The sequence below is a fragment of the Esox lucius genome, chromosome 25 (genome assembly GCF_011004845.1).
Source record: "Esox lucius isolate fEsoLuc1 chromosome 25, fEsoLuc1.pri, whole genome shotgun sequence".
Lineage (NCBI taxonomy): Eukaryota > Metazoa > Chordata > Actinopteri > Esociformes > Esocidae > Esox > Esox lucius.
This window is the reverse complement of record NC_047593.1, coordinates 14,213,372-14,232,376: the sequence shown is the minus strand read 5'-3', so window position 1 is coordinate 14,232,376 and position 19,005 is coordinate 14,213,372. Positions and strand designations below refer to the sequence as shown.

Here is a 19,005-nt window from a genome sequence, read left to right as displayed (position 1 = left end):
TGTTTAACATAGATTCTTGCAAATTAACAAAACATAACCCTGTAAAAGCTTGGCTACCTCAGTCCAAATGTAAGATAAAATAACATACTACTGACTGGTGCACAAGTATGTGATTTTATGAGAAGTATTTTTTTCATTCTGACCTGTTGCATTCAGTTGGTACAGACCTGGTGTGCATCCTGCAAATGTACCTGACTGTTGGCATGTGATCCCCTTGTTCTGGCCTAATTCCTGGCCACACCCACAAGCATGGAGTCTGGATAATTTACCTCCACGACTATTGCTTGCAAAAGCAATGTATATTTTCTAATTGGTTTCAGAAACCAATGAGTTTAGTATGATTGGTCAAAGCAACTGAGTCGGTGGCTTTCACACTCTGGTTGGTTAGAGATCCAGGCACTGATTACTGTTTTGTGAAGCGACTCCCATGTTCAGGTCACATGAAAGACAGCAAACAGGGGACTTTAACACTGAAATACAGTATGTAGCGAATGGTAGGGCAGAGAAATATTTCAATGTTAGTTGTCATGTAGCATTTTGTTTAATTGTCGGTGACTATTCATTCCCAGCCAGGAAAAGGGGAGTGTAGGATGTTTTTATTTGTATAGATTGCCCTTTGTTTGTCAGCAGCTCATTTTGTGGTGTGTGCTTTTTCCGTACTCAGTTTAAGAATTCTAAATCTTTCATTAATTTAACGCTTGTAATTTTCTGTAATTGACATGGCACGGCGCTGTCACAACACCAAACGCCACATTTATTGTAATATAACAGACTCAGTATTTCCCCCACACATGACTGTGAATGCTGAACAGGTGCAAATTGGCGGCGGGTAGATGCAAATAATGTTGTCAAATTAATCGAGGCGCTGAAATAATTACTGTGACGAATACCCCTCGTCTGAAGAATGGAATGTTTGTCTCCCATAGGTCTCCGCTTACACTCATCTAATGGAATTATATTCCTGGTAAGGTCAATGAGAAGACGCTCTCTCTTCGATTTAGTCCCGAAAGCGTGTGTTTTCCAATCACACAAAATAAATACGGTTGTGTAATTGCAGGCCTGAGGATTGGCCGGCCACGTTATTATGCTGTGCTCGATTGTTGTGTTAATGGGGCCGCCCGCTCTGCACCCGGGGGACAGTTGATTTGCTGCAGTGTTAAAATGGCAAGTCATGTTATCAACAAATTAATTCAGCATTAAGCCTTAAAAAAAGACAAAAAAACCAGTACCATCGAATAATAAGTGTGCTGGTTTCCTGGATTTTGGAAGGCAGGTCCTTTCTTCCTTTTTGCTCTTTCTTACCCCTTCTCGCTCCTATCTCTTTCTCCTCTCTGTTTCGTTTCTCCTCCTCTCTCCCTTCCAAATCTCCCGTCCATCCTCCTCCCTCTCCTACCACTCCTCCCCCCCCCCTCTTACCTCTCCCCCTCCCTCTCTTTCTCTGAAATGTTGCCAACCTTGTAGGATCAGTAGATCAGTAGAATGGCTCTAGCTGTGGCGCTACACAGTAGCTCTGATGCGGAGCCTCTGTGTGTCCGCTGTCACATGTCTACCCCTCATTAGACTGTGATGTTAGGTAAGGAATCCTTTGAGCTGATTGACTGCAGAAACATCTCAAACAGTATCGGGCAACTCCCCAAGTTCTCTGTCACAGTTTCTCGGATGCGTGGAGAAAAAGTGAGAGAGGAAGCAAGGAGAGAACCAGAATAAGAGAGAGGAGACGGAAAGAGCGAGAGAGAGAGAGAGAGAGAGAAAGCGTGGAAGGGAGGGGCGACAGAGTAGGAGGGATAAAATGATGAAACTGATTGTAAAGATAAGGAACAAGAGGGAGACAGATTTTATATGGTCCCTGAGAAAGATAGAAGTGTGTGTGTGTGTGTGTGCGTGCGCGCATATGTGTGTGTGTATGTGCGTGGACGCGTGCGCGTGTTCTTCTGCATCCTTAGTTCAATTGCTGCTTTCAGCACAAGCCTTGTGTGGCTCCAACTCTTTAATGTAACTCCAACAGATCCAGCACGGAGGCAAATGGCACGATGCAGAATCAGATGGAGTATCCCCAGAGAGATAACGAACACCGGCTGACTGGGCTGTTTCGTTCTGCCTGCCGCGGTAACATTCCCTCCTTTTAAAACCGAGGAGACGTGGTGGAGGCTATCTTCTCTGCTTAGACGTACAGACTTTTTGAATGCGGCTTTGTAGATGTGTTTCGGAGACTACCCCCCCGGCTGCTTTTTGGCCCTTCTGGAGTGACCGAGGTCCAAAGTGTTGTTTTTGTTAGTCCGCCACATGAAGCAGGCGCGACGTTTCTTCGCGTGCACACTTGCACGCCCTTCGCAGCGTATCGTGGTGAATACATGTGGTACACTCTCTGTTACCCCGGCAAAGCCCAGTCACGTTTTCATGAACACGGCGCCACCGCCAAGGCTGCCCCGTCACACGGTCCTACTGCACACGGTGTCGCCTGACGCTAGCCATTAACTTACCCCAGCTGACGCTGTGACATTGCTGGGTGCTGTTTTTCTTGTGGGCTGCCTACCAGGTGTGCCAGGAGTCTGAGGCACTGGTTTGTACCAGTTCTTTGCTTTCACTTTGTGTTAAACTGTACTCGCCTGATATCACTCTACCTCACTAGCAACTCTCTAACTGAGCTCATCAGGTTAGTTAGAGTGCCATCGCGCCCGTCGCCCCTCTTGACTTCCCGGTTGAAAACACAGGTGTGGAAAGAAGCCGGATGGCTTTGCCTATGAAGAAAGCTAGTCACAATATTTCATTTTCCCGAATCGGTTGGGAGTTGTTGCCAGTGCCGACCTTAGCCTTTAGGGGACCCCCTCTCCCCTAGTGGTCCGAGGCTCATTAGCAGTCCGGGGGGCCCCCTGGCAGTCAGGGACCCAAGCTGCTACTTACGTCGGCCCGGCCCTGGCTGTTACAATGAAACTCGAGTGGGAGGTTTACAAAAGCTGACATGTACTGGAGGCAGATCCACGGTGAAAGCAGAGATTCACATTGTGTGTTGGCTGGGTCAATGGGGAGGGTGGGTCATACATTTCAAATGGTCTGAATGCCCAGAGAAGAAATTTGATCGACTTCAGTGCTTGTCCCTAACCTAAACTTAACCCCTGTCCTTAGTGTAATTGTTTTAAGTGTATTTAAAACAATGTCTCCGCCCTCTCCACTGAGTCAACACATTATGTCTGACATCCGGGCGGACCTGCCTCCAGTACATCATCCCAAAAAATAACAAGGCCCTGGACTGAGAGTGTTTTTTTTTTTTCTTCTTTTCTCCTCATCATTTAATTAATGATCATACTAAAAGCTGGATTATTATTTCAATTTACTCAAGCATACAATTAACTCACCCAAAGACCCAGGGACTCGCTGAAAAACATCACATTTCAAGATAAAAGTCTCTGCTATTTTAGGATGATAAATTAATGATGATAGTAGCCAATTCATTGGAGCAGAAAGTAATTTGCTTTAATACTGGAGGACTTGAATCCAGATTGAGCCAGCCAATTAGCCTAGCAGGCTGCACTACAACTGGGGCATTCAGACCTCCTTTTCCACACTCTTTTTCCCACTACCTCTCTCTTCCTATCCCTCTCTTCCTATTTCCCTTTACGTTGCTTTATGCAGACCTCTCTCCATTCACGGTCCGGCCGTTGGCACCTGGAGTGGAGATGAGATGGACTCTCTGGGAACCTCCTGTGGCATAATGCTCCCATACTCTGGCTGCTATGACGACCCGCTCCTTTGATGTAATAAGAAGCATTGAGGAAATATTTATGTCCGTTCCTCCGACCGAGCACACCAGAGAGACGTGAAGAGCCCAACGGAAATGGAATTGCTTTCCATGTGATTTAGAGTCATTTCTGGGTTGTTGTCACAAGGTTTGAATGGATTTATCGATTTAAGTTATAAATCATGTGCAGTTGGACCTGTTGATTTTAGGCTTGGATCGAAACAAATCTCGCTTAAGCTTGATTGATCTTTTGTTAAATGACTACTACGTCGGGGGAGATTCAAACTAAAATGTTTGGAAGGAACGTTCTAATGAGGCCGTGCTGATATGTTGCCTCCAACGCTATTATCCCATTTATCTCACCAATATTGTACTATCCAGTTGGTGATTGGATCTGGGATTTTAGGCCCCTGATTTAGACTGCTCAACTTCTTATCACATCGGAATCCCTTTGTGCCGGGGGGGGGGGGGGGGGGGGGGTGGGGGGGCGTTCTCCGGCCTTCTACCACAAGCGAGGTGACGGGTACCAAGCAATAACTAGAGTGTGTAATTAGCAGTAACAAGCAGTAACTAGCAGTAACTAGAGTGTGATGAGGCAAGGCATGTAAATTAGATTATTAAGCCTGCGAACCCGGATGCTTCTAGCCAATCACAGGCTCGTCCACAAGCCAGGGTTTCCACCCCTTGTTTTGCAATAACATGTCTGGAAGGCCGTGACTTTGCCGCCACGTCATTCAGGGGCTCACTTCACCTATACATTTCCATAACAGACACTCTTATACGATGTGTTCTTACTGGTCCCCAGTGGACATTGAACCCACAACCAAGGCTTCTGCCAATGCCACACTCAACTGAGCTCGACGGGACACCGACCTTGTGTAACAGCAAGTCTTGCGCTTTTCCGATCGTGTGAATACTTCAGCTGAAACAGAATCTCATTGTTCTGACGTTCCATTTCTCAGCAGAGTGCTTCGGCAAAATGCTTAAACGCTGTCTCGTTTCTACTTTACCGCCGGATGACAGATACCCCGTGAATTGCGTCTTTGTTTGTGTTTGTAAACGGGGCAAGGTGACGACTCTCACCTTGACAAGCCAATCGGCATTCTTGTGCTGGTACGGGTTGCGATTTACATAGGGCTGTCAGCAACAGGGTCTGTGTGGGTCTGTGTGTGTGTGTGTGTGTGTGTGTGTGTGTTAAATTGCGCGTGCTTATCCGGCACTACAGCGCAATGCCCGCCAAGAAAGCGGTTCAATTCTGGAGTGTGAACCCGTCGACTCAGTGTGTGTCCCGTTGTGTAGCCTCCGGATCTCTCTCCCCCCCCCCCCCCCCCACTCCTCAGATAAGTGGAGGCTGGATGGATCTCTTCACTGAGACTCCATACATCAAGGAGGGGAAAAAGTGTTTTATGACTTAACACTGTTCATCCCTTTATCTTCCGTAATCACGTTAAGGCTTTCCTCTTGACTCCTCTTCAATATGCCTTTGTTCAATTTTGTATCTTATTTTCTGTTCCCGGCGTTCGCTTGTGCCGTACAATCGATCCTCGGAGAGGGAATTTCACATGAAAGGAGCAACCTTCTGTCGTACAGTGTGTCGCTGCTCTTTCAGATGCTTGTCTATTGAGTAATGTAGCTCAGGGTTGCGTTTTCACCAAAATAACAGCGCAGTGGTGACAAAGGATTTGTGGAGGGAATTCATTTTTTTGTTTATCTGTTGCTGGTCGGATAAAGTTAACCATTTGGACACGATCCAAGACGCTGTCCTCAAATGCAGATTTGTCACCCTCGTAGTCAGGCAGCTTGAGACCGGTGGTTTTCTCTGTTGAAACATCCGGTGGCTGCGTTGTATTATTCTGTTTGGTTACTTCAGCAATGTTTGGGGATCTATCGTCAGATGGTCACGTGACTCTGACATGTTTATTCTGCTGTTAAAGGAACATTTGTCTATAGCTGTGACACCGTGTTGACTGTAACTAAAGCTGCACATTTTTTATATAGCCACGGCACAAGCTAGGTAATTTGGAGATATGACATAATGAAATCGTCTACATATTTATTCATCAGTCTCTTTAAAAACTAGCGGCCATGGGCCTGTTGTTTGGACAGAGGGGGTGTGGCCGTTCCTGGACAGGAAGCGTTGGTTTCCTACGATGGCCGGGCACCCTTTGGTCCAGTCTTCCTGCTGTAGAGGAAAGCTGAGGGAACTGAGGACGGAGCAGGGCTTTCTCTGATGGAAAGGAAATCCTAATAAAACTGACAGGCCCCATCACATTCACTCAGCCAAGAGAAGAAGCTTTGACTGGCATCCATGTAAGTTTTGACGGTTATGGTCCCAGGAGACCAGCTGCTTTCCAAGACTCAGGACATATTGCTTCCTATTCCCGTTTTAGAGTGGATACGTCTGGGAAAAGGTATTTTATCTCTCCGCCACTCTCACCTCCTGTCCCGGGAATAGAGGGAGTCCTGGTGTTTTGCCTGCTTTCCCCTTTGACGTTTCCCCTCCATCTTCAAGTGTTGTTTTCCTCAGGGAATGTTATGTATTGAATGTCTTCTTTCTGTTCTCCCTTTCCCCCCCTTTCTGTTTCTCTCCAAATCTTCCTCTTATAACCCCGCCCCCTCCTAACTCCAGAGTGCTTGAATCTGATTGGTTGCGGCAGAGATAGGAAGCCTAATGCTCTGATCCAGGTGGCTGTCATCGACCCCCGGGAACAATACTTGGTCTCCCACACCTGCACGGAAATAGTAGAGGTAAGAATCGCATGCTCATGTTTTTTTTATTCTTTATCCCATTTCGCCCTTTCCAATCTTTATTTATTTTTTCCTGTTAAGTGTTCTCTCTGTGTCTCGACCTCTGTCTAAGGGCAGAGTGAGTACAACCTGTTCTCTCTGGGTAACCACATATGCCTGTGATATCCGGTCTCTATGGCCAGGATGTTCTCCCTGTTTCTCTATTTGTCCTTCTCTCTCTCTTTTTCTCTGTCTCTCCCTGTTTCTCTGCTTCTGTCTCTTGGTTTGTCGCTCTCTCTCTCTCTGTTTTTCTCCCTATCTCTCTCTGTGTCCCTCCTTTCCTTTTAGTTTTTGATTAGAGCCGTGTCCTCAATCTGACTGTCAGAGTTAGTCAACTGTGACAGATTGTGTTGGTGAGTGTGTGTGGGTGTTGTGCTCTGTGCTCCATGAAGTCTCCGGGAAGTGTGTATCAGTGGCCTCTAACCTCTGTCATGCCTCTTTAATTGCTTCCAGAGCGGGAGTGTCATTACCAGGGCGACAACCATCAACCGCCAAGTCTTTTCCGGGGGTGCGACAACAGCTGCCCCCACCCCCACAGCCCCCATCCTGGGATGCCCTCTAAGAACACACGCATGTCTCTCACTAAACCCCTCGCTTGTCTTTCCCTCTCTTTCCGTTTGTCCCCCCGTCCTCCGTCCCTGGGGGGGGGGGGGGGGGGGGGGGGGGGGGGGGGGGGGGGGGGGGGGCAACGTTGACTCCTGTTCATGCCGGAGAGCACAAAGCCGGGTCTCTCTCTCTTGCCATTCCCCCTCGCAGATCGGATTCTAGCAGCAGACTGACTGTTTTTTAAACTTCTCGACCGCCGGGTCTCTCTGCCGAACCTCCGTAGGGAAGTAAAAAAGCCCTTCTCCGCTCGCTACGTCGCGGACTGAGTGGAAAACAGCAGATGTGGTGCAGGCTTTAGCAGAACCGTGTGTCGGCTCGGGCCAAGCTCCCTGTCCGCTGCAAGATGAACGCGGCTGGTCCTTTCATGGCTGTTACGTGACTCCTGTTGTTGTTTTTTCTCTCTCTACCTGAGGATAACATGGCATGTTGCTTTTGGCTTTTCGGTAGGAGGGTACGTATGTGAATGCGGTCTGTGCTGTGTGGGTGTGTGGTTCTGGATGGAGGTCCTGTTCGTCGAACCAACTTTGAGTGGTACAGTGGGATTGTACTGTAACCTGATTCGCTGATGATACACGTATGTGTCTGTTGGTGTGGTATTGGGACGATATGTGTCTCAGAACTTCAGACTGATCACTGACAGGAGGTTGTTAGGGGATTATTAGTCTGAATAGTGTCTGTCTCTGACTGTCTGTGTCTCTGTCTGTCTCTGACTGTCTGTTGGGGCTCTGTTTTTCTGTGTCTGTCTCTCTGTCTGTGTCTGTCTCTGACTGTCTGTGTCTGATAGTCTGTTGTGTCTGATAGTCAGTTGTCTGTCAGGGGCTCTGTTTTTTTCTGTCTGTTGCCTGTCTGTCTGACTGTCTGTTGCCTGTCTGTCTCTGACTGTCTGTGTCTGTTGGGGACAGTTTTTCTCTGTCTGTGTCTGTCTGTATGTCTCTCTCTGTATCTGTCTGTCTGTCCACCACTCCTCAGTGCTTGCAGCTGTTCATTCATTAAAAGGGTACAGTCTGTCTGGATGTGCGTGCGTGTGTGTGTGCTTGCGTGCTTTTACACACACTCCCGGGGTTGTGTGTGTGTGTGTGTGTGTGTGTGTGTGTGTGAGGTGTGAACACGTCGGGAGACCGGCCGGCTGCCGTGTATGCTGTCCCTGTTGTCTGGCGTTCCCTGAGGTCCAGGTCTCCAACAGCTGGTCCTGACCCGCCTGGCAGCTGAAGCTCCCTCTCACTGTCACCCTTAACATGTGACAGGGGTGTTGGCTGGGCCCCACCCACGCCAACCCGGTTTTATTGAAGCCTAACAAGGAGCAGGTGTTTCCTTGAAGTCCCCAGAGGTAGATTGCCTCGCCAGTGAGCCCTGTCCTGTCCGAACCAGCTCTGCGTTTCTGGTGGAGGTTTGTAGAGACGGCACAGAAATGGCGGCCGTGCTTGTGGGGTTGGGGGGGGTGGGAGGGGTGGTGTTTTCCCATACCTCTCAGGTTTAGGAAATCCGTTTAGCCACAGTAAGCATCCGTTGTCATTGCGTTCCTATGCGCTGTGACGGTAAATGCGAGTTTAATCGTAAAAACCCTCGGTTTCAGTAGAAACAGGTAAAGGTTCCGACTTTAACTCCGGGCGCTGACTGTAAGTGAGGTGGGTTATGTCCCTGAGCTGTCCCTGAGCTGTCCCTGAGCAGTGGAAGACAGAGGGCGGCAGTTAGGCTTCACGCTAATCTGTTTGTCTATGGGAAAATCCCATTCCGAGAGCCACTACTGCCAAGGGCCCAGGAGTGGTCTGCTCCGAGGGGATTTGACGTCACGCTGCGGGGCCAAGTGCCCGCTCGGATAAAACGTCCCTTTGATGCCATGTTACTGAAGCGAGGCACCACGCCTGGAAAGTGTGTGTGTATGCGCTTTTCGGTGTTTGGTGGGGGGTTGTGTGTTTGTGTGTGTGTGTGTCAGTGTGTGTGTGTGGGCGAGCGAGCCGATGCGTGGGTTTGTGTAAATATGATGAGTGGTCAAGCCACTGCCATGGGACGAACCCCCTCTATACACACACACACACACACACACACACACACCCTCCACTCTATGATAGGGTAACGCCTCCCCTGTCCCACGCTTGGTTTTGGAAGCCAAACTCCCAGAGGGGCGTCGCTGTCTATATACGCAGCTGTCTCCCACCCCCCCCCAAGTCACATACTCGCTGACCAACCTCCAGAGTGACGGACCTCCTGGCTGCGCCACGCTGAATAGGGCTACAGTTGAAGGCTCTGCTGCTCCTCTCCACCCGGTTCCACCGCCGGTTCCACCGCCGTCTGCCAAACATGCTGGTTCGTATGAAAGAAGCCTATTCAGCTCGGAACGCCTCGTCCAGGCGTCTTAAGGTGTGCGAGTATTTGGGCCGGGCTCCCCGCTTGTCTCTCCGCTCCTCCTTGTGTATTTTCGCCGGCCGTGCCCGGCTCCGTGCGCTTTTTCCAACGGTCTGTCCGTGAGGCCCGGTCGGAGCCGGGCGGCGCCTTGGCATCACCGGCCTCCTGCTACAGGGCTGCCAAACCTCAGGGAGCCTCAGACGGGTTTTTGTAGAGGTCGGCTTGTGAGTTTGTGTGTGTGTGTGTGTGTCTGTCTGTCTGAGGTGTGTGACACGCGTTTTAACCCGAGATGGCCTCACGTCTTGGCTGCTGACCTGAGCGTGTGGCTCCCGACCGTCTCCTGACCGTCTCCATGGATCCAGCCCTCCTCTCTAGTGCTGGTGTCAGCGTGCGCCGTGTGTGGCCACGGGACGATCATTAGTCAACCGCGATAAGGATGTCCTCTCAGCCAATAAAGGGACATGCAAACATGACGACTGGGGCCTCCATCGATTGTTTGCTGACGTGACTAATCGGTGCTATTTGGGTTTTCCAGGCGAATGGCCACCACTACAGCGGAGCGCTGTACTGAAGATAGTCGCTACGTTTTTCATGTCGACGAAATGTCATTAAGGTGTTTGTGGGTCGTGCCAGAACTCTGTGTGTGTGTGTATATTTATGGGAGGACAAATGTGGAGTTGTTGTGAAGCGAGCGATAATGTCTATGCGCTTGTGTGTCTCTGTGTGCTTGTGTCTCTGTGTGCGTGTCTCTTTGTGCACGTCTGTTTTTGTGTGTGCGTGTATGCCCGCCCCCTAATTACCCTGTCCTCCAGCCTATCCCAGGGGCCTGCGTTCCGAAGCCGCCCATCAGAGCTGTTCAACAGGAACAGGAAGCCCCTAGTCTAAACACCAGCTCGCTTTGAACACCACACAGTTTCTGTACACCAGGGCACGTACAGATCCAGTCAGGGCACACAGTGTTCCGGGTCCCAGTTGGCTCCACGGGCCCCTCTCCCGGCTGGGCCCGGGGCCACGGTGTCTTATGGGACCCTGGCCTGGCGCGTGTGTTGTGGTAGTGTTTTAATCCCAGGCTGGTTGAGGTTGTGCTTGGGCTCACATGGCTGTTTCTGCTGCCATTCTATGGCTTAGAAAGCAGGACTGGATGTTGAGATGTTCTGCCGCCAACAGTCTGCTGTTCTGCTACTTGTCCTCCCCCAAAAACCTTGACTTATTCCTTAAAGGTTGTAGCTCTTTCTTCGGGGATACTGTTGAAATTCTTCCAACAGAACCACCACAGGGGGCCCTGTCATCCCTCCATTTGTTCCCAGGAAGGAGGTGTTTTTTTTTGGGGGGGGGGGTAACATTGCAGCCAGGAGCAGTAGGGGAGCAGACCGAACACAGCTGTTGGCTCATTCATCCCCCTCCTCTTCTCTCGTTCCTTTTTAATTTTTTTCTCTTTGTGTAAATCTCGGCCCCTCTCTCTCTCCCTTACTCAATCTTTCCCTCTCTCTGCCTCTACAATCTCTCTCTCACACTCTTCTCTTTGTGCTCCCTCTCTTCCTGTCTCAGGGCAAGCAGGAGACCCCGCTGTTCCTGACCGGGGTGACCTTCCCTCCAGAGTACTCTGCCAGCCCAGAGACTCTGGTCAAGCTCAACCGTCTTACGATGTGAGGGACAAAGCCCGCGACGACGTAAGTGAGATGTCAAGTGTGTGAAGGTGGGTGTGTGTCTTTTGGGCTGGGAGTTGTGCGAGTGCCTATGTTGGAGAGAGTATGTGTGTGTGTGTGTGTGTGTGTCTCTGCGTTGTACGAGAACAAGCAAGGCACATGTTGTTTGGGTAAGAGCGTCTGCTAAATGACTCAATGTAAATGTTCCCACGAGGGCTGTGCGTGGGGAGCACAAGCGACGCCTCGAGTGCTCTGTCTCGTCTGCGTGCTCTGTCTCGTCTGCGTGCTCTGTCTCGTCTGCGTGCTCTGTCTCGTCTGCGTGGTTTTGTTTATCAGGCCTGGGCTGAAGGGGATGGAGAAATCCAATGTAACAAGTTCATGTCTGGGTGCTAAATCGTGCTGTTCGCTTAGCTATCTTAGCTATCTTGTCCAACCTGACAACTTACAGGCCTTTTACACATTGAGCTCTGAGTGCGTGGGATGAATTGGGTCAAAGACTGATCTGAAAGCAAGGGGCGAGGACTTTGGTGGTCTTCCCTCTGGAATACACGCTCAGAGATCAATGAGAACGAGGCAAGCCTCAGCCATGGGGTTCTGAATGTTGATCTGTCTTGGTTCTTCGATTCTAACCTAGAAACTGCGCTTAAAAAGTCTGGATATTCAGATGGAGTGAAGGCTGCATATTCCCATATGAAACCCAGGCTTCCCCTGATAAATGAATATTGACTGTGATGGGTTAATTAGGCACTTAGTAGAAACCTGCTCTCCAATGGTTATGAGTTTCATTGTATTACAGCTATTGTGTGGATTCTGTGGTTTGTTAGACGGTGCAGCTCACGCCTACACATGAGAGCATAACCCTTTTTTAAACTGACTCAAAGATAAGGTGTGCTCCCTGACCTATAGCTTCATCATAACTTATGCATACAGTATACTCAATCGTTTGATACTCTAGTACTGCCCTGACACGTCACTGAGCTTGTGTAAAAATATATCTGCCTCCTACTCATTGGGTCCCGACTCTAAGCTTCTGACTTACAGCTATATCATATTCACTTTATGGATTCTGGTTTGTTATTCTAGGGGCGCCATAACTCAACATGTCACACATATCTCCCGGCTACGCATGAGAACATAAAAGTACGCCGTGCACACTGTAAGTCACAAAGATACTTGAACTACACTTCGCTAGGGCAAGAATGTTGTTGTTGTTGTTGTTATGCTTTATGCTAGCCTGAGGTATAGCTGTCGTGTGAATGTGTAGTAACAAAACCCCTCCAGCTTGGGATCTAAGCGAAGCCAACTATCTGGTGCTGAGGTCTTCATGTAATATTGAAGGAGGGCTACTCCTCACTGTTTAAACTCTACAACCGTCTTCCTCTTGAGAGACTGTTAGACACTGGCCATGTGAAGTTGTTGCATAACCCAAACTGTTAAAAATAATTTGGTCTTGATATACATTGAATTTATTTTATGAGGTCTGGTAAATGTATTAGGTTGTGTTGCCGCTAGATCAAGAGTTGACAGGGGGTTTATTGTATAGACGTCTTTGGAGTTTTTTTTTCTGGTTCTTTGGTCTTTGTGAAAGGCATCATGGCATGAAATCAACCAATGACATTAATTTTTATTTAACCCCTGACCTAATATCTCTAATGTTACTGAAGTACAAATGACACATTGAAATGTTATGTTTGATATTTTATATCACTTAGAATCAATTATTGTGGAGTTGGGAAATATTTGTAAGAAAAACACGGACCGTACCAGTTAAGAGTTTGTACGCAACTACTCATTCAAAGGTATTGCTTTGTGTTGGCTCTTTTTCAACAATGTCGAATAATTAACATCAAATACATAAAAAATATGAAATTACACAAGGAGTAGTTTCGGCAGATTTGCTTCAGCTTGTTCAGGTTGGTTTACCAATGTTTTTTCTCCAAATTCGGAGGAAGACGATTTCTAAAACATTGACTTTGTCGTTTTTTCATAACCCCCTGCGGACCTCTTCATTATTAGTGGTTTTGACAGAAGCAGTATAGCTCCAGTCCAATTGTTCCAGATGTTTCTTGCCACTGCCTCAGTGCTCCTGTAGTTCTGTCACAGTTCGAAGTGGGTTGCTGCATACTAGATGTACGGTTTGCTCGGGCTGGGCTCAGCTTTTGTACAGGACTAGCTGGCCTTGGTCTCATTAGGGAGTAAACATGGGCGCTGACCCCAAAAAAAACGATTTGACACCCTGTCTAAGTGGCAAAGTGTATTTGCTCAGCCAAAGGTCCTAACAACACATTTTATGGGGGGGTGCAGGCAGAAGGGGGATTTTGAAACATGGAAGAATGGCTTGTGTGTGAGTTTAGGTGCATTTCTGTGGGTTTGGTTGTTTTTACACATGAGCAGCCAGCGTCTCACTAATTATATTCAGCTCACAATTTATTCCATAAACTAGTGCCTGTCACTGCTTCTTGTGTCAGACATGAAAGAATGCTGCTTCATAACTGAATAAAAACACTAGCCTCTTAAACTTCCATCCCGCCTAACGAATGTGCCTTCTGTCTGTGCTCAGTTCGGGAGAGGAGAGAAAAGAAAATAAAAAAAGGAGTGTGAGAGCGGACAACAAATAGTTGAAGTTTTTGAAAGTGGCCAATTTGGTCACTATACTGTTGGTGGTAGAAATGTACAACAATGACATTATGCTCATTACTGAAACCTCAATGGTCACAACATCAAACAAGACAATGACCATTTGTTTAAATCTGCATTGGAAAACCTTCCTCGAGTTCCTGAAGTATTAATACTGACAGAAGTGGACATGCTATAGATATGTATAACTATAGATAATGCTATAGATGTTGTATAACCTATAGATAATACTATAGATGTGTAGAACTATAGATAATACTATAGATATATATTACTGTAGATAATGCTATAGATATGTATTACTATAGATAATGCTATGGCTATGTATTACTATAGATAATGCTACAGATTGTTTGCCCCCAGGTAAGCCAATCAATCTTAAATTAGGTTTTATCTGTGTGGAAGAATTTTACTTCTGCCTACTGCTAAAGAAAGATGTTGTACATTTCCAGGTGACAGATCATTCACTAGAAGTAATAAAGGAGTTTGTAGTTGATAGTCCATGAATAAATTATGGAACCAACTGAGGTACAAAAACAGGATTTCTTTGAGGTGGCATAGAAATATAGTTGTTTGTATAGTCTTAAGAAGTTTGACAAGGGATATAACCCTCTCCACAAATTATTAAGTCTAGATGCTGTGGGGAGTTAGCGCCTTCTGATCAACAAGCTAATTTCAGATGCCCTGCTGTCGGGTGACCTGCCCCCAATAACACATCCACTGGGCTCTACCTGCCCCCAATAACACATCCACTGGGCTCTACCTACCCCCAATAACACATCCACTGGGCTCTACCTACCCCCAATAACACATCCACTGGGCTCTACCTACCCCCAACAACACATCCACCAGGCTCTACCTACTCCCAACATCACATCCACTGGGCTCTACCTACCCCCAGCATCACATCCACTGGGCTCTACATATCCCCAACATCACATCCACTGGGCTCTACCTACCCCCAACATCACATCCACCGGGCTCTACCTACCCCAACATCACATCCACTGGCTCTACCTACCCCCAACATCACATCCACCGGGCTCTACCTACCCCCAACATCACATCCACTGGGCTCTACCTACCCCCAACATCACATCCACCGGGCTCTACCTACCCCCAACATCACATCCACTGGGCTCTACCTACCCCCAACAACACATCCACTGGGCTCTACCTACCCCCAATAACACATCCACTGGGCTCTACCTACTCCCAACAGCACATCCACCCGACTCTACATACCCCCAATAACACATCCACCGGGCTCTACCTACCCCCAACATCACATCCACCGGGCTCTACCTACCCCCAACATCACATCCACCGGGCTCTACCTACCCCCAACATCACATCCACCGGGCTCTACCTACCCCCAACAACACATCCACCCGACTCTACATACCCCCAATAACACATCCACCCAACTCTACATACCCCCAATAACACATCCACCCGACTCTACATACCCCCAATAACACATCCACCGGGCTGTCTTATGACAACAGGACATGATACTCTTCTGTAACTGCCTAACTGGCGCAAAGCACTATGGAAGTCTAAGGAATTTTACTTCCAGTGGACTTTTAGGACAAGAGGAGTGGTCCTTTATCATCAACTTAAAGAAGAAAGGAATGGGACTTAAAACCATGACTATTATAGTGATATCAGTCCTCAAGAATTAGTTGAACTGGTTCTTTGCACACTGGATTCTTAGCAGCATTCCAAGACGTATTCTATTATGCTGGTTGACAATTGTCACCCCGCCTCCATAACAGTTTCCTTTTGTTTACATTGCTGTCTAAGTAATCCATTTGTGTATATCCACTCACATCTTCCATTGCTTTAGTACAACACCCAGAAGGAGAGTTACCTATTTAGAGATCCTATTGTGAACACATTGTATTTCCTTACATACACTAGTGTTGTTGACAATAGAACCAGTTTTTCAGGTATGCCCACCCTGACCCAGATTTATAATAGGCATTTTTTGCTTTGCATAAACAACAACCCTAATTGTGTGATGGGGGGACGTCGTGTTTTTTCCATGAACAAAAAAAACTGCTAGTGTTCTCGCTATAATTCCTCAATAGCACAGCTAGGAAAGGCAAAAAAAAAAAGCAACAAGAAATAACACCTTGTAGATGACAACTGTTCTTGTTGTCCTTAAAGTTAGTACTGTGGGAAGTATTGTGCAAACTTTGCCGAGGTATGTGGCTACACAATCCAGTTAGTTCTATCAACTCAAACAGTCATTTTTTTTGGTCTTATCTTGCAACCACTCCACATTTTTCGGGAATGTTCTTATGTTGCTGAATGTACCCAGAGTATTTTCCGACCTTTTCATCAACAAATGCCATCAACAAATTCCCGTTCTGTACGAGAAGAAAAAATAAATGTATTGCATCCCTATCCGTCCTTGGCCAGTTCCAGCAAGTGTAAAAGGGTTAATATTCCGCAAGGAGCAGAATGTTTCATACTGGGTTGATTTCCCTTTGCCTCAGGCTTCGGAGTTCCCAGACGTCCGTGTTTCAGGATGAGCCCCGGCTGCTGCTGGAAATGCAGCCATGAATGCGTGAGAGGATGGACAGATGGAATGATAAGACGATGAGTGGAGGTTGAAGGAGGGAGAGAGAGAAAATATAGGGGACGGGGGTGACAAGGGCTGATCTCGCTGACTGAATGATCATCCCTCAGGCCCTGTTGTCAAGGGTGACAAGTTACCCCCGAATTACCCAGAATGCTTCTTTATATAGCAGGATCCCATGGGCATTTGATTGCACACTGCTGATAATGCCACTGTTTTTGTCAAACTTCCAAACACTTCAAGCACTTTTTCCCCCATGAAGTCTATTCTGGGACCATTTTTTAAAGTTATCAACCTGGTTTCGCATAGAATTAAATGCATGGAAGTAAATGAATGAATTGAAGTGCAAATGTTTGAATCAATAATTTGTGCCCAATCCATTAATTTAATTTTTCTGTATTAAGTCCTACCTGACCGGAAACTCTAGATAAATATTCTGTGTATACAAACAGTATATATGTACAGTATACAGTATAAATGTGTACAGTATAGATCTGTTTGTAGGGTAGGTACTGTTGGGTTTAATAGACGTTTTCTCCAATTTATGATTTACAAATAGGACAGAATTAACTTCAAAGCTGTGCAGCTACTTTATAGAATAGCTTCTCAATGATTGTTGTACAGAAACCACCATTCACAAGATCACATTTTGCTATTTTAAAAACATTAGCGAGAGCTTGGCAGGATGAAGATATTGCTGGATGACACTGTAGTCTAGGGGTTAGGAATTGGAAACCTCAGCTACACTATGATTCTCTCTCATCTTCTTCTCCATCATGCGCCAATCAGGCTGTACAGCGCCTTCCATCCTAGCTTAACCGTTTGACTCTCTGGGCCCATTAGAACCATTTGAAGTCCGCTAGGCTAAAACCCACTCTACAGCCGTGGCCCTAAAGGTGTTTCAAGCCTCAAATATGTCCTTATTTTCCTTATATGAATCCAGCACTACTTTATACATTTAGTTAAGTATGGTATTAGCATTTGTAAATTCAATAGGGTGTGGTAAATCTCTATTTGGAGATGTTTGTGCCTCTGTCCTGTGAGTGCCCAGAAAACACTTCAATGGTTTAGAGTACAGCAAGAATAAACACCTGTGTCATCAGAATATAATGAGTATGTTCCTTTGTCACTGTGAACCATGGCATTCTCTCATCCTTTCAGGGTTTTTAGCATCAGAATAAAAAAAAATAAAAAAATGTGCAACCTTGTTTTGTAACGTGTCGAAGCACAAAGGGTTTTGAAAGGAAACAGTTAGAAAATACAGAGCAGAAGTATAAATACACATGCGGTCTTATTCCAATAAATGCGGCCATTACCAAAACACAATCTGTTTGGTATTAGCATAAGGAGAATTAAAACTCTGCTTATTGTCTCAAGAGACGTGGCAGTTCTTGAAGAGGTTGAATATTTGGGTATTTGTCAGTACAAAATCTTTGTGGTATGGACTGGTCCATGTTAATTATGATAGTCCATTAGCAATTACTTTAGCCTACACCTTTTACTGGAGGGGAGGACAGAAATATGACAATAGCGGCCTGGAGCTAGAGGATCTTTACTGATTTGATGAATAAATGTAATTATGGCCATGCACATCTAATGAGCACGTCCAGAAGACCTGTAGGAGTGTTTGAACACCTCCAGTGAGCTTGGATGTAAAGAGCTGGAGAAGGTCTTATAGATGTCAACCGGTAGGTTGTTTGATTAGAGAGCATAGACTTAATAACATGCTCTGTCTTCTTATTTTGCCAGAAAACTAAAGGAGATTAAATCAATACATTTCATGACAAATGTTGCCAGTTTTATCAAAGTCTGGAACAATCCTGTCTCTAAGAACATAGAAAAATAACACAATTAACAGCACGGTACTCAAAGGCTAAATTTGTTTTCCCTTTTTATTAGTGTTTAATATGTTTTGTACTACAAAACCTCTATGTCTGCCTTATGGTTTTGTTAGTGTGGAGAATGTAAGATCATTTAAGCCTGTGACGTCATCATGTCATGATTCATCACCTTCAGGAAGTATTTGCATTGCATCCGAGTTATTTTTTCTGCAGCTGAACCCTGTACGAACAACACACACAGAAGTGGGCACAATCATTTCCCATTAGCATCAATTCTAAAAACGTGGAACTGGGTCACGAGGGCCCTCCACTCTAAAGGGAGAGAGTTTGGATTCAAGTGACCGTGCATCCAAAAGCATTCAGGCTAAATAATGAAATTGCTCAAATTTAAACAATTTATTAGGAAGAAGCCTTTATTGTCAGGCAATTTATACACTTCCAAGACTTTCCGAATCACAATTATGTACATGTTGTTAAAATATTGTAGTTTGATTAAATTCAATATGCCTTCATTGTCCTTCAACCACATTTTTTTATTCAACAGAAACGAAATATATTTAAAAAAAAAAAGTATAATATTTTACGGTACGTAAACCTTATTGCTCCCCTTATTTGCCCTAAATGGGTCATGTAGTGTTTTGCCACACCTACACATACCTGTGCATGGCTTGACCTCTCATTTCGACTCAATACCCACATTTACTCTAAAGTTAAATAGAGAATTGATTTCTTGTTCCAGCAACGAGACATCCTTCGCCCACTCTGCCAAGAATACCCTCGTAGACATAATGTAATTTACAGGATTTCCTCTAAAAACTTCCT

General features: G+C 46.3%; 2 protein-coding genes across 2 annotated transcripts in view; both read left to right on the top strand.

The window, feature by feature from the left end:
- Positions 1-11,122, top strand: part of LOC117594092 (type II inositol 3,4-bisphosphate 4-phosphatase-like) — a 31,111-nt gene extending 19,989 nt beyond the window's left edge. Inside the window, exons 4-6 of the mRNA XM_034290916.1 lie at positions 6,366-6,484; positions 6,597-6,602; positions 11,021-11,122. Of these exons, the coding sequence (XP_034146807.1) occupies positions 6,366-6,484; positions 6,597-6,602; positions 11,021-11,122 (227 nt within the window). The remainder of the gene's footprint in view (positions 1-6,365; positions 6,485-6,596; positions 6,603-11,020) is intronic.
- Positions 11,005-19,005, top strand: part of inpp4b (inositol polyphosphate-4-phosphatase type II B) — a 113,373-nt gene continuing 105,372 nt past the window's right edge. The window contains exon 1 of the mRNA XM_034290939.1: positions 11,005-11,142. The gene's annotated coding sequence lies outside the window, so the exon portion shown is untranslated. The remainder of the gene's footprint in view (positions 11,143-19,005) is intronic.